The sequence below is a fragment of the Corythoichthys intestinalis genome, chromosome 16, assembly GCF_030265065.1.
Source record: "Corythoichthys intestinalis isolate RoL2023-P3 chromosome 16, ASM3026506v1, whole genome shotgun sequence".
In the NCBI taxonomy this organism is placed as follows: domain Eukaryota; kingdom Metazoa; phylum Chordata; class Actinopteri; order Syngnathiformes; family Syngnathidae; genus Corythoichthys; species Corythoichthys intestinalis.
In genome coordinates this window covers 1,905,259-1,920,221 of record NC_080410.1, presented here as the reverse complement: position 1 = coordinate 1,920,221, position 14,963 = coordinate 1,905,259, and the positions used below count along the sequence as shown (strand labels likewise).

The window sequence follows — 14,963 nt, the reverse complement described above, 5'->3', positions numbered from 1 at the left end:
ACACAACAGTACACTGTAGCGTGAAGAGGACGTCTTCTACCGTACACGTCACAGCGCCCTCCTCCTCAATGCGAGACCGAAGCCGGAAGTCACTCATTTTCCTGGCGCGGGATTCAAAAAACTAAATAAATATAGCGATCGCTTCCACACACATCCAAGCGGTCCATATCATTCAGGAGCATAAAATACCGCGTGTATTATGAAATAAACATGCTTTTTCGTGTCACAAGCACTTTAATGCCTGCAATATGAAGCAACTGTCAGAGAACCACAAAATTTGAAAAGTAAGGTCTAAATGAAACCTTTTTTTCAAATTTGTTAAAAAAGAAAAAATATGTGTAATAAGCGCTCTAATATCTATAACCCTTGGTAAATCCTGTTTTCTTTTCTCATGGAACCTGCAGATGCATGAGTTGAGTTGCATCCATTATTTTTTTTGAGGAAAGATATTTCACAATTCTGAATAAGTCTCAAAATCATGAAATTCTAAGTGTATCAAATGTGATACATTTGGCAAGAAGGGGTTAAATGTTTGCATTTTTGGGCCTTTTGGAGCAAAATAAAAATGCCATTGCATGGCGTGGGTGAATATGTTGTCTTCCGGGCTGAGGAGGTTGTTGGTGTCAAGGAAGTGCATCATTGGCTGTCGCCTTGTAAATCTGCACTGCCCCCTAGGGCCTGGCATGAATACTACATCGTTTTCACGCGGAATTGCGACATCGTTCGAATGGAGACGGAACCATATATTAAATGCAAATATGAAATTTGTCGTATTGTTGAGTGTCACCGTGTAAATGGCCTGTTAATTTCATGGTAGGAAATGTTTTCTTCACTAGTGGACACTCATGCTCTGCATGGGTGATGTTTCATTTCTTTGATTTTTTTTCTAGTTTGAATTTGCCGATTTTCGTCTATTATTTTGGTCTAATCACGGTCAAATGATAGATTATATTACAGTACCATAGGTTTTATTATCACCGTCCTCCAAACTAAACTGAAAAACGTGTCAAAACTTTGCTTATAATTAGGTATACAATGATCCCTCAATAAAATGTGCTTCAAACTTCACTCAGTCAATGGTGGATTTTTTTTTTTTTAATTAAAAAACAAAAGTTTTATTTAAAAATGTGAAGATATACTCATGTAAACATGTACAAATCATGGTTTTTCATATATATATATATTATCATTTAATTAAAATAACTCATTATTACAGTTGCAGTGCTTAAAAACATTAAAATATACTTTTTTTTTTTTTTTTTTAATTTGGGGGGGGGGGGGGAGTGGAATTTTGTCTTTTTTATATGAATCTTTTTCCAATGCTGGAAAATCTGAATAAATACACTGAACACAAAAAAGCCTTGCATGTAAAGAAGCTCTACCTCTACTTTGCAGATTTTCATTTTTTACGTAGGTGGGCTGTCCCAATTAACCACGAAAACGAGGGATCACTGTAGCATAGACTTCATAATGTAGTGACGGAACGCGGTGCACGGGGCGATGAATAGGGGGCCTGCATTGTTGGCGAGGCCGTAAAAGCTGACCGAGTGGCATCAGACAAAGAGCTTTTTTCGTTCAAAATTCTTGTGAATGAATGCTTAAATTTCTGAACTCTATATATATATGGACATAAATCAGTTAGCATTTATTTTACGTAAACATGTTGAAGTACAATGCTAGTCTGTTAGTGAATGTAGCTATCAGCCGCCTGATGTAAACTGAGCTTTTCTGGTGAAATATATTGTAAATAAATGCCTAAATCCCAGAATTCTTTATAGATACGGACGTAAAACAGTCTCGATTCTTAGTTAAAAGCAAAAAAAAAAATAAAAAGTGCAGTTAGCATTTATTTTACGTAAATATTGCAAAGTATAATGCTAGTCTGTTAGTCAATGTAGCTAGTGGCCGCCTGATGTGAATAGAGCTTTTCCAGCAAAATTCTTTTGAATAAATGCTTAAATACCCGAATTCTTTATAGAATTGGACATTAAAGAGTCGCAATTGTTGGTTAAAAGCAAAAAAAAACCATGTAGTTAGCATTTTTTACGTAAATATTGCGAGGAATGATGCCAATGCAGTAGCGGCTAATTTCTCCGATTGATTGTTTTCACGTTTCAAAATGCATGCATGGTATGAACAGTATAAAAATTACCTTGAATCCTCAAACAAATCACTCCTGAGACAATCCATCCTGTTTGTATGCGGTATTGCTTTCGTACTTTTTCAACAGAAATCCAGCGTTGGATCACTGCGTGTGTGTGTTTGTGACTAGCTCCTCTTGTGTGGGCGGTCTCCAACTTGAATGCAAGGCGCAGTGCATGACCGATCTGACCCGTCAATACATTATGAAGTCTGTGACTGTAGTTCAGTATAATAATAAAACATTTCATATACAGTATGTACAGTAGGTGACATGCTGAAACAAAATACCATTGTTTAAAAAAAAAAAAAAAAAATATTGTAAGCAGTTACTTGCATATTCTCTTTCCTGAATACTTTTTAAAATTTCTTGACTAACAGTATAACTTACTCTTATTTGAGTACATTTTTTGGCTACTCTACCCACCTCTGGCAGTCATTCATAATTCATTTGTATCTTGTGGAAGCAGTCTATTTTGTTCCCCGGATGACAGAGCTGGCAGGCCTGTTGTGCAAGGTGAAGTTGTCTACTTTCAGCCCCACCCAGATACTTGCTTGTGTCCTCTGTGATATGCACCAGTCTAGCAAGCACGTACCCAAAAGGTGTGGCCTTGCGTTTCCAGTTGCATTTAGGAAAGTTATCAGACAACACAGTTAACGTTCATGGAGTTGTTGTTTCTTAGATTTTCAGCCCTTTTTCCTGTGGAAACTCTGACAAGTCCGGACTATTTGGAGCCCAGATCTACAAACGGGTGTGTTCAGTTCAATTATTTAGTCTGACTTCATTTTAAGAGTGACCTCAATTTTAACTGTTTTAGAAGACTGTCTCCCAATATTTATAGCACTTCTAACTATGATTTCTAATATATATGATCATTATAGAATGTGACAAATTTGCCTTCAGATTGATAAATTTAATCGTATTTCAGGGGTTAAGATAGTAGACATTGGTCTAATGGCATTTATGGATTAAAAAATGTTTCTACAGAACTGATGCTTAAATGAAGTATGCATTTTTAAAATAAGACAAATCCAAGACTTCGATGAGTAGATGAAGACCTAAAATCGAGATTGATTGCATAAAGCATGTATTGCAACGTCACCGCACAAATCCGCATTACACTATTACAGTAGTCTTTTTTCCCTCCTTTGACACCAATTTGTCTTTCAGATATAATTTTGTATTCTTAAAGGGGGATAAACCGAACTAAGAGGAATAGTGAAGTATTATTTAATGTCAAGGAAGTACAGTATTCTTGATTGACAGCGCTTAACGGTTTCAGACTATTTTTCCCTGAAGGCCTCTTTCAGAAATATTGAAGAATGCAAGGAGCAACTTGAAATCCTTCAACCTCCATTTGTTAAACACGACAATATCTATCGCCTTATCGGACAGCACTAATATGCATGTATGTATGAATATATACACAGCCAGCCAAATCTTTCGATGTTTCTCTGAAAGATCATAATGGGCCATAGTTTTCTTTATTTCAGGAGTAATTTGTTTATTTTCCTTCAACTAGAAATATCTCAATTGTACTTCATTTGTTCTATCCAATGTGTAATTTGAATATTGAGGTGTCAACTTTGTTTTTTTATTTGCATGTTTACATGTCAAACTTAACCAGATATTTTTAAAATCTTAAAAATGATAGCTTAAAAAAATAAGAAATGTATTTTCATCAGTTTTGGAGATGATAACCTTAATATATCACATTAAATTGACTCTCAGGAAAATACACTCCAGCCCAATTATAAACCAGCCCAGTTCAATAAAAACCAGTCGAAACTCAATCTATAGTTTGATATTATCACCAGATAACAAATCAAGAATAATAATAATTATTAAAAATAAAAAAGTTTTTATTAAAATTCATATCGTACAGTGGTCTCAAACGTACGTCCCAGCGGCCATTTGTGGCCTGCGGGACATAATTTTGCATCCCTCAGTTGACATCCAATTGTAGTATCACTGTTGCCTGTATGTACCACCATCGGCCGATTAACACAGGACCAAAAAAAAAAAAAGTTTCTCACCAAACTATGGCTACATGATGCGATGGTAGATACAGTGGCGGACTTGGCAGTTTTGGGGCCCAAGGTGAACATATCCAGGGGCCCTCTTCATGGGTCAGGAGTTAAAAAGGTGTGGAAGGTGTGTGTACACTAGGGTTGTCCTAAACGACAAATTTTCTCCTGATTAGTCAACAGACTAGTTTTATGATTAGTCGACTAATCTAATAATTTTCTTTTTTTTTTTTCTAATTTAGCAATGAAATTTTTGTTGACACTTATTAATTCACAAAACCATTTTGGAACACTTAAATTCTTTATTGAAATACAAATAGTCATGTAAATAACAATAATTAATCACAAATAAACAATGAGGTTAAATGCTGATACCATTTACGAGTGCAAAAGAATGGAAAGTAAACAGATTCAGAACACTGATTTTGCCTTCCCAACATCATTCAAAACAATTCTTAAAAATAAAATTCTAGCAATATTATGATAGTATACTACTATATACAATAGTATATAATTATAATAATTATTCATTGCCAATCAAATTTGTCATAGTGTCAATTGAAAGCTATTCTTAGTGTAGAATCTGTATTCTGTAGTATTTACTCAACATATTATTAATTCTGAAGTATGTGGGATTAACTGCAGAAATTGTTATTTCTATGACGAACATGACGTGCTTTTATTTTGAAATGTTCACCGGAGGTACGTTCGCTAAACCACTAAACGAAAGCTTTACACGCCGTAGTAAAACTTCTTCGTCATTGCTTGTGGTGTCACTAATAGAGTTAATTTAAAAAAAAAAAAGTTTTTCAACCAGCTGATGAGTGTTATTGTATGACTGATTGGAAATGTACTGCATTGTTTCGCCACAGGGTGTGCTGTCGTGTATTTTATGTTTGGTGTGAAGAAGAAAGTCAAAAGAGGCATTTGCGGCCTCTTCTCACATTCTCCTTCACTGCACTTTGGCTCTCATGGAGAGCACGTTCGCTCATGTGTCCGAAATAAACGAAAGCCGACGTGCAAAGTAGCAAGTGAGCTGAGTTTAGTGGCGTGAAAAACGCGGGAGAGCCTAGTGAAGCTAACGAACAGCTAAGCGGGTCTAAGCAACGCTAAACGGAGCTAAGCGAAGCTAAACGGTGCTAAATGAAGCTAAGCGACTGATACTCGGTCTGTCGTCATTGAACAGTCCATTGTACTGCGTGCGTGTGGGGGAGATATAATATAAATGTAGGATTCAGATGGCTTTCTTTTTTGTTTTGTTATTTGTTTGTTTGTAATGCTGACATAATTATACATGACGAATAGTTGGGGGTGCTGCTGGCTCCGGTGGTCCAAGCCCTTGCTCGTTGGGGCAAGGGCAGCTGGTTGGGGGTCCCCTACTGGTTGGGGGCCGAAGGCGATCGCCTATTTCGCCTGAATAGTAGATCCGCCTGTGGATAGGTATTACATGTACATAGAACTAGATGCGAAATGACAGACTCGGCAGTATTAGCACATGTATATAGAACTAGATGCGTAATGATACTCTGCGGCAGTAGTAAACAGCCTCCATCTTAAAGCAGTAGATTTTTCAGGAAAGCTCTTTTGTCGCAAACCTTCCTAACGAACCGAAGTAACTTTTTATCTAAAATACTCCTAAATCATCAAAATCTTGTCTTGAATCTATCTTTAAATAATGAAACCGCTTTAAAATTTTTGCATGTCGAAAGTAGACTGAGGAAATAATGCAATAACGGGAGCAATTTTAACAACCTTAACGGTTGATTCACAACATTGAATGACTTCCAAACATAGCAAAGGTTACAATCTGTTATCGCAATATCCACAATACCCCTGTGTCTAGTTAGGTTTAGCGTAAAAAATGGGGCTAGGTCCTATTGTCCCAAAACCCCTTTCAACTTCACATACTAGTACAGTAAACAAATTCTTCGCGCCAATGTACCAACAGCAGGCGTGGTTTTGGAGGTTAGGGTTTAGGAGGGGTGTAGTTTGTATAAGGCGTGGTTTGTAGCGTGGCTGCGGCCTGCAGTCGGATCCTTCTTGTTTGAAAGCAGGCTGCTACAGGAAGGTTCATACTTGCCTGTTTATTTAAAAAAAAAATTTTTTTTCATCTTGCATGAGACAATATGCAATTTTGTTTTAGCCTTTCAAGGCATTTACTGAGTAATCCTTACACACTGATTGTAACTCGTAGGATTAGCTTAGCATTCGTGTTAGTATTAGCTTTAGCACGACAATGAACCTCTTAAACTCTCACTTGTTTACATCTTGTCGTGGTTTCCTGGTAAGTTTAATTATTTGAAAAATAATGTACTGTCCTTGCTTAGTATGTATAATCATAAAAAGAGGTGAAATGTTCGATGGTTTGGTATCACTAGACCGAATTAAGTTTCAGATCATCACTGTAAATTTGAAGCTGTGGAAGCAACAACAACAACAAAAAAAGCCTTTCATAATCTACATGCTTAAAAAAAAAAAAAACGATACTTTTTACCTAATTTCAGCCTGATATCCGATCACGTAATCAGATCGGGGACATATATAGTCTAATATAGATATGTAAATATAAGAAAAATATTTTTAACAGTAATATATTTTTACAGTGCATCTAGCTCATTTTAGCGTCCTTTTTAGAATTGATTTTTTTTTTTTTTAATTTAATTTTTTCGAATTACAGTGCATCTAACACATTGTAATGTTATGCCATTTAAAAAATTTTGTTTAATTGTACAGTGGTACCTCAACGGGAAAATTCGGGATACAAGGGCAAAAATACAGTATGCTCCGAGTTTACTGAACGTAACATACTTATAACTGCATTGCCATTGGCTATTGCCTAGCATTCCTGGCATCCATTTGGCTAAGAGGTACCTCTACTGTATGTGTGCATCCTAGCGTCCTCTTCATTCGCCCCTCGTGTTCTGACAGCTTTACATGAGTGTATTATCTTTTATTCTTCAGTCTTGGTTTTTAAAATTATGCACAACTCTGATTTTATTTTTACTCTGCAATTTAATTTTAATATGTATTTGTTTTTATGCATTATAAAAGATTTTTGTCTGAAGGTTGTGGAGGCTTGGAACGGATTAAGGCATTTACATGGAAAACGCGTCTCCACTTCCAGAATTTTCACGTTACGAAACTACTTCCAGAACCAAATAATTTCGTAAGTAGAGGTACTACTGTACCTTCAAATGAGAAATTGCATGCAATTTACAGTTCATTGCACTGTAAAGTGCTAAAGTGCCAGATATACAGTAATTGGAACAAAGAAGATGCTGCTATAAGCAAGAAATGTAGCTGAACTTAGAGGTGTTGGACATATGAGTTTAACTGTCCAAATGGTTCCTTTCAAAACCGCTAAATTCCGTCAAAAGTAGCCCAAATTTTTTCAACCCAGCCAGTTAATTTTCGTCCCGCCCCAAGTCTTTCAAAATACTCAAGTTTGGGTGGGTGCTGCTTTTGAGGACTACTCTGCTGTTACTTGTCTCAATAGTCAACTGAAATTCTACAGTTGCTTACCTTAAATTTTGACCCTGTGCAAATAGAGATGCACTGTTGAACTTCTTGAGCTTCTTATGCGTGTCACACTCAATGATATTTTCATAATTTGCTGCTGGTCATTAAAATCTGAGCCGCTGGCCACAGCTGGCCCACGAGCTGTACTTTGGACACACTGGGTTTAAGATGATTTAATGTTAAGGGGTTTCTTTTTATGATCAAAGTGTATGTGTGTGTTTGTTTTGGCTGCTTCGTGGTTCCGCTTTGTTCCCCGCTAGAAACACCTTCGCCATTTCAACTGTGCAAACTTGTTTACAACTGATGGCATGCATGTGTTGATGTAAAGGACACAGTGTTTTGTGTGTTGTTTTCTTCCGCGAGACAAATTAATATAGCAGATGGAGTTCCTTGGTACGAGCGATTTAGTCTTCTCAAAAGATGTACTGCATGCCGGATGGCTGTGGACTGCAGTCTAATGCTGCGTTCATACCGGATGCGTTTGGTTCTCGCCACGCAATCGCGCGTCCCTACACAGTCTCATGGTCGAATTTGACAGCTTTCAAAAGCCTACGTACCAAAAATGCCAAGCGACCAACGTGCCAGCAGCTTCAAAAGGTTTTCTGGATTTTAAAATGACAATTTGGCAGTGGTATCACAAAGCTATTTGGTTTTGGATTTGAGCTTTAATGTATGGAGTCTCGGGTGTGTTGTTAGCGATATTTTTAAGTGTCCTGTAAATACAATGAAAATATTCCTTTTGTTACTCGTTGTGACCTTCATTTATTGCTTCTCACCCTCCACAGTGCCATTTTGTGTACAGTGACACACAGCCAGTCCTCAAAGGCTTGTCACACTGGACATTACTCCCATGGACCCTCAGGTGTGCCCACCCCCTCTTGTTAGCAATCAGTCATCGATATCAGTCACTGACAAATCACCAGCCAGTGTCTATAAACCTGGCCACTCTAGGAACAGCAGCACTGGCTCCTCCAAACATTCCAAGCAGGTAATTCAACTGCAATATCTGTTTGCTAATTTTAGACCAGTAATTTTTAACCTTGCCAAAAAGTACCGAACCACACCAGCATCACGTGTATTCACTGAACTCTGGAATTTTTTGATGAAGCCATTTTTTCCCAATTCCAAACCGATATAGCTAAGATAGCTAGCTAATATCTAAGTGAATTCCCATGCAAATTTCTTGAAAAAAATTAAAATAAAAAAATTACTACAAATAATCTTGTCTTTTGCTGTTAATATTCACATTGAAAAATGAAATGGAACATTTCGTTTCACACTCAACCTTTTTATTTTCATGTCTACATTCCCATTTTATTATCGGATCCTTGCATCACATACTGTTTTCAACGCGTAAAATGTGACGCAAATGTTTTTTTATCTGCAAAGTCCCCGCTTCCTGTAGGTCTGTTATACTTCCTCCTAACAAGTGCGAGTCAAATTTACACTGAACAAAACCCAAAAATCCCATTAGAGAGAGGGCTAGCAGTTGAAAGAAATGGAATAAAGCCTGTAAATTGGTGGCCTACCAGTCCAAAACCTCATCTAAAACCTTTGCCTAGATTTAGTCAGCAAATGAACATAGGGCTCCATGTGTCTTAACCTTCACCGAACCACTCGAAATTACTTTTTTAGAACCAATTTTTAAATGGTCTGAAGTATCAGTTTTAGTGAAGATGTTATGTAATTGAAATACAGTGCAATTTGTTCTCTTCAATTAAAGCGAACATTTAGCTAGAGATGTCCCGATCACATATTTTTGCGTTCGAGTCATCTGATTTTGAGAATCTGCCGATACAAAGTCCCTATCTGATACTGGAAAAGAAAAAGGTTTTTTTTTTTTTTTTTTTTTTTTTTTTTTTTTTTTTTTAATTAATTATTATTATTATTATTTTTTTTTATTAAACAAAAGCTCCAAACATGTTCCTGTACTGGAGATGTCCCGATCGCATATTTTTGCATCCAAGTCACCTGTTTTTTGTGAATCTCCCGTTACAAAGTCCCGATGCGAAACATTTTTTAAAAATTTGAACAAAATTTCCAAACATGTTACTGTACTGTATTTTTTCCGGGAGTGTTGTGGAGGATAAAATATATTTTTTTTTGTTTCTTATGGCAAAGCTGGTGTATTTTTGAAGTATTCGTCACTCTTTAGCTCTTAAGAAATAAAAAAATACATACAGTAAGTGCACTAACTGACAACCAGCTAACATTGTATGTCCTCCAAAAAAACACATGCTCGGTTTTTCTTGTTTTTAATTTAAGTTTCTAAGAATGTAACAAAAGAACATGCATGCATTTACCACAATTGCACAATACACGACGGTGTACAAATACCATGTGGACACCACACTTCACTTGAGCTACAGGCTATAAGTATAGGTTCCATACAGCAGGACTTATTAAAACATGTCGTTCCTATAGCTTTTCCCCATAAGCACACATATACTGCACATCAACTGGTTGGTATAGATGTAAAATACATAGACAAATAGTTTCCAGGGCAGAAACGTAACAGAAAGCAGTCAACAGTGTCAATGTGACTGACGAGCTGTGTACTGTAAAAGTGAATGAGCATTTTTCCACATACGGTGGATGCAGTGAGTTATGACCACAAGGTGGCATTACTTGTTAAATGTTAACTGGGTCTAAACCATGGCGACTCCACTTAGTATAATAGATTAAAAAAAAATAATAATAAAAAGATATGTCATAATTTAAAAACCCGATCCTTTTCAACCGATTCCAAAAATGCCCTGATGGGCCTGATTTCCTATAATCACTCTATCGGATCGTGACATCCCTAAACTATCCTCTTCTGCTCTTTCCAGGACTGTTAAAGAGCATCAAACGTATATATTTTTGTATCTTTTGGCAGTGCCATTATATTTCTGGATTATTTTTTCTTTGACGCTAACACTTTTGATAACCGCCTCTAGACAATGAAGACTGACTAAACGATGACACATTCGTGCCTTTGATCGTAGAGCTACAGAGCCGTCACATGCCAGATCAAAGATACAAACCTGTCAATCATCGTCAGTGTTAATCTTACTTTAAAAAAGTAATTTAGTTTGTAACTCTTACATTATTGTAAGAGTAATTACTCTGTAAAGTAAGTGATGTTAGTTTTCATGTTCTACACGTTATCGCATTAATAATTAATTAGGGCTGCAGCGATTATTTTAGTAGCCGATTAATCGATAAACTAGTTCGAATAATTGAGTAATCGGATAAGGAACAAAAGCTGAGCTGAACTTCAAACAGTACAAATAAATGAGGAAGTACAACAAAAGCAAAATTGACTAACTTACATAGGAATAGTCCGCTAGTATAAATGCTAATTTTTTTTTTTTTTTTTAATGATCTTAACAAATGGTTCAAACACATATTTCCACAAATAACGGCTAAATATACCTATAAACTAAATTACGAATGCATGAAAAACATTAGCTCAAACATCAACTTAGCTTCTGTTGGCCTTAACAGCAGCTGGATTCATGTGAAATGAGTTAAGTCATGTTCACTGTCGCCACTGGAGGGCTGTGTATCCACCCAAATCAATAAAACTAAATGCAAACACTCTCAAAACAAACCATTTCAAAGCTACTTTAATTAAAAGAATACTCGAAGAAGCAAATTTCAAATCTTTTTCTAATCGATTTACTTGAGTTAATCGATTAATCGTTGCAGCACTATAATTGATTTTCAATTGAATTCAATTCAATACACTTTATTAATTCCTTGGAAGGGTTCATTCAGGGGAAATTAGTTTTCCAGCACCCATAACACAGCAGCAGCAAAGATAAAAGTACATAGTGCAAGATAGTAAAAAAGTGCTAGGGTAAAAAGGATTACAAAAAAAAAATGATAATAAATTTTAATTTAAAATTGGAATACATTTTTGGAGTCCTTGGAGGGTGTGTTGGTGAGCGCCCCCTCTGGGGACTCCCTCATTCTCCTGGGAGACTTCAACGCTCATGTGGGCAATGACAGTGAGACTTGGAGGGGCATGATTGGGAGGAACGGCACTCCCGATCGAACCCAAGTGGTGTTCTGTTAATGGACTCCTGTGCCTGGCATGGTTTGTCCATAACGAACACCATGTTCAAACATTGGGGTGTCTATATGTGCACTTGGCATCATGATACCCTAGGCCGCAGTTCGATGATCGACTCTGTAATCATGTCATCAGACTTGCGGCCGTATGTTTTGGACACTCGGGTGAAGAGAGGGGCGGAGCTGTCAACTGATCCCCACCTGGTGTTGTGTTGGCTCCGATGGCAGGGGAAGATGCTGGCCAGACCTGGCAGGCCCAAATGTATTGTGAGGGTCTGGGAACGTCTGGCAGAATCCCCTGTCAGAAAGAGTTTCAACACCCACCTCCGGCAGAACTTCTCCCTTGTCCCAAGGGAGGTGGGGTACATTGAGTCCGAGTAGGCCATGTTCCCCACCTCCATTGTTGAGGCGGCCGATCGGAGCTGTGGCCATAAGGTGGCTGGTGCCTGTCGTGGCGGCAATCCCCCAACCTGCTGGTGGACACCAGCGTTAAGGGATGCCCTCAAGCTAAAGGAGGCCTATCGGGTCTTTTTGGCCTGTGGGACTCCGGAGGCAGCTGACAGGTTCCGGCTGGTCAAGCGGACTACGGCCTCGGCAGTTGCCAAGGCAAAAACTGGGACATGTGAGGAGTTTGGCGAGGCCAAGGAAAACGACATCCGGACGGCTTCGAGGAAATTCTGGTCCACCATCTGGCGTCTTAGGAGAGTAAAGCAGTACAATATTAACACTGTGTATAGTGAAGATGGGGTACTGCTGACCTCGACTCTGGACGTCGTGAGACGGTGGGGAGAATACTTCGAAACCCTCCTCAATTCCACCGACACGCCTTCCTTTGAGGAAGCAGAGTCTGGGGACTAAGAGTTTGGCTCTTCGATCTCTGGGGTTGAAGTCACTGAGGTGGTTGGAAAGCTCCATGGTGGCAAGGCCCCGGGGGTAGATCCACCCGAAGTTCCTAAAGGCTCTGGATGTTGTGGGGCTGTCGTGGCTGACATGCTTCTACAACATCGTGTGGACATCGGGGACAGTCCCTCTGGATTGGCAGACCGGGGTGGTGGTTCCCCTTTTTAAAAAGGGGGACCGCAGGGTGCGTTCCAATTATAGAAGGATCACACTCCTCAGCCTCCCCGGTAAAGTCTATTCAGGGGTGCTGGAGAGGAGGGTCCGTCGGGAAGTCAAATCTCAGATTCAGGAGGAGCAGTGAGTTTTTCGTCCCGGCCACAGAACAGTGGACCAGCTCTACACTCTTGGCAGGATCCTCGATGGGGCCAGGGAGTTCGCTCAACCAGTCTACATGTGTTTTGTGGATTTGGAGAAGGCGTTCGACCGTGTGCCTAGGGGAGTCCTGTGGAGGGTGCTACGGGAGTACGGGGTACAGAGCCCCTTGGTAAGGGCTGTTTGGTCCCTGTACGACCGGTGTCAGAGTCAGTAGTGAGGCAGTAAGTCAAATTCGTTCACAGCGAGAGTTGGACTCCGCCAAGGCTGCCCTTTGTCACGATCCTGTTTATAATTTTTAAGGGACAGAATTTCTAGGCGCAGCCGAAGCATTGGTGGGGTCCAGTTTGGTGACCTCAGCATTGAATCTCTGCTTTTTGCAGATGATATGGTGCTGTTGGCTTCATCAAGCAATGACCTCCAACTCCCACTGCAGCAGTTCGCAGCCGAGTGTGAAGCGGTTGGGATGAAGATCAGCAACGCCAAATCCGAGACCATAGTCCTCAGTCGGAAAAGGGTGGAGTGCCCTCTCCGGGTCAGGGATGAGATCCTGCCCAAGGTGGAGGAGTTCAAGTATCTTGGGGTCTTGTTCACGAGTGAGGGTAGGAGGGAGCGGGAGATCGACAGGTGGATCAGAGCAGCATCTGCAGCAATGCGTACTCTGTACCGGTCCGTAGTGGTGAAGAAGGAGCTGAGCCAAAAGGCAAATCTCTCGATTTACCGGTCGATTTATGCTCCTACCCTCACCTATGGTCACGAGCTGTGGGTCGTCACTGAAAGAACAAGACCCCGGATTGAAGCGGCTGAAATGACTTTCCTCCGCAGGGTGTCCAGGCTCTCCCTTAGAGATAGGGTGAGAAGCTCGGTCATCCGGAAGGGACTCTGTGTCGTGCCGCTACTCCTCCGCGTTGAGAGGAGCCAGCTGAGGTGGCTTGGGCATCTGGTTCAGATGTCTCCCGGACGCCTCCCCGGAGAGGTGTTCCAGGCATGTCCCACCGGCGGGAGGCCCCGGGGACGACCCAGGACACGCTGGAGAGACTATGTCTCTCGGCTGCCCTAGGAACGCCTTGGGATCCCGCCGGAGAAGCTGTTTGAAGTGGCTGGGGAGAGGGAAGTCCAGGCTTCCCTGTTAAAGCTGCTGCCCCCGCGACTCGACCCCGGAGCAAGCGGAAGATGGATGGAATAAATACAATGGCCTATTACTACAGAAATACAATAAAAGAAATAATTGAAATGATACACACCGGGCAGACAATAACAGGAGAACAGAGTTCCAAGTAGCTGCTGAGTTGCTAAAGTGCTAATAGTGCATTACACTCAGCAGGAAAACAGTAGGTTATTTTCAATTAATTCTACCCACCTAAAAGCCACCTATTAATAGTTACCCGAGAGTTTAAGATAGCGCTCGCCACGCTAAATGCTAATATGCTAACGGGAATGGGAAGCCACCTAGCGTTAGCAACGGTGTCACTCCTCACCCCCCCTCACTCCCCCGCTCTGCTCTTATATATATCGCTCAGACAACTCGTGCGTCATTCCACCAAATTGTAGTAACGCACCCCTTCAAATCCTCAGTAACGATAACGCCGTTGTAAAGATGGGAAAAGTAACTAACTTATTAGTGGGGAAAAAAATAACACCGTTAGAAAACGTCGTTATTCTCAAACGCCGTTATTAACAACACTGATCATGAATGGTCAGTAGAAGACAGGTGAGTCACGCATTCATCCATCAGCTGATAAGGACGCATGACACCAGTGACAGTCTGATGAAGGTGGAAGTAGTCGCCGAAACATGTCAGGTAAATAAAACAACCTAAAACAATTGTCTGGGATAAAAGAAAAAATCATCTAACACTTATCTTTAACTAGCAAACTCCAACTTCACTTCTGACCAAAAAAAACAGCAGGAGGGAAAGTGAGAGGCCGGACGAGCATAAAGCAGCAAAACATATTTTTTAAAATTTAAAAACCCAAACCTTTTCACCCCATCCCGATCTTCTGAAA

At 39.8% G+C, this 14,963-nt stretch overlaps 1 protein-coding gene across 2 annotated transcripts in view; it reads left to right on the top strand.

Moving 5' to 3' along the window:
* Window positions 1-14,963, top strand: part of LOC130932080 (oxysterol-binding protein-related protein 7-like) — a 76,672-nt gene that overhangs the window by 21,616 nt on the left and 40,093 nt on the right. The window contains exons 2-4 of one of the 2 annotated variants that reach the window (XM_057861467.1): window positions 2,610-2,742; window positions 2,823-2,891; window positions 8,472-8,674. In XM_057861467.1, the coding sequence (XP_057717450.1) occupies window positions 8,537-8,674 (138 nt within the window). In that variant the 5' untranslated portion in view covers window positions 2,610-2,742; window positions 2,823-2,891; window positions 8,472-8,536. The remainder of the gene's footprint in view (window positions 1-2,609; window positions 2,743-2,822; window positions 2,892-8,471; window positions 8,675-14,963) is intronic. The other variant, XM_057861466.1, reaches the window with a different exon arrangement.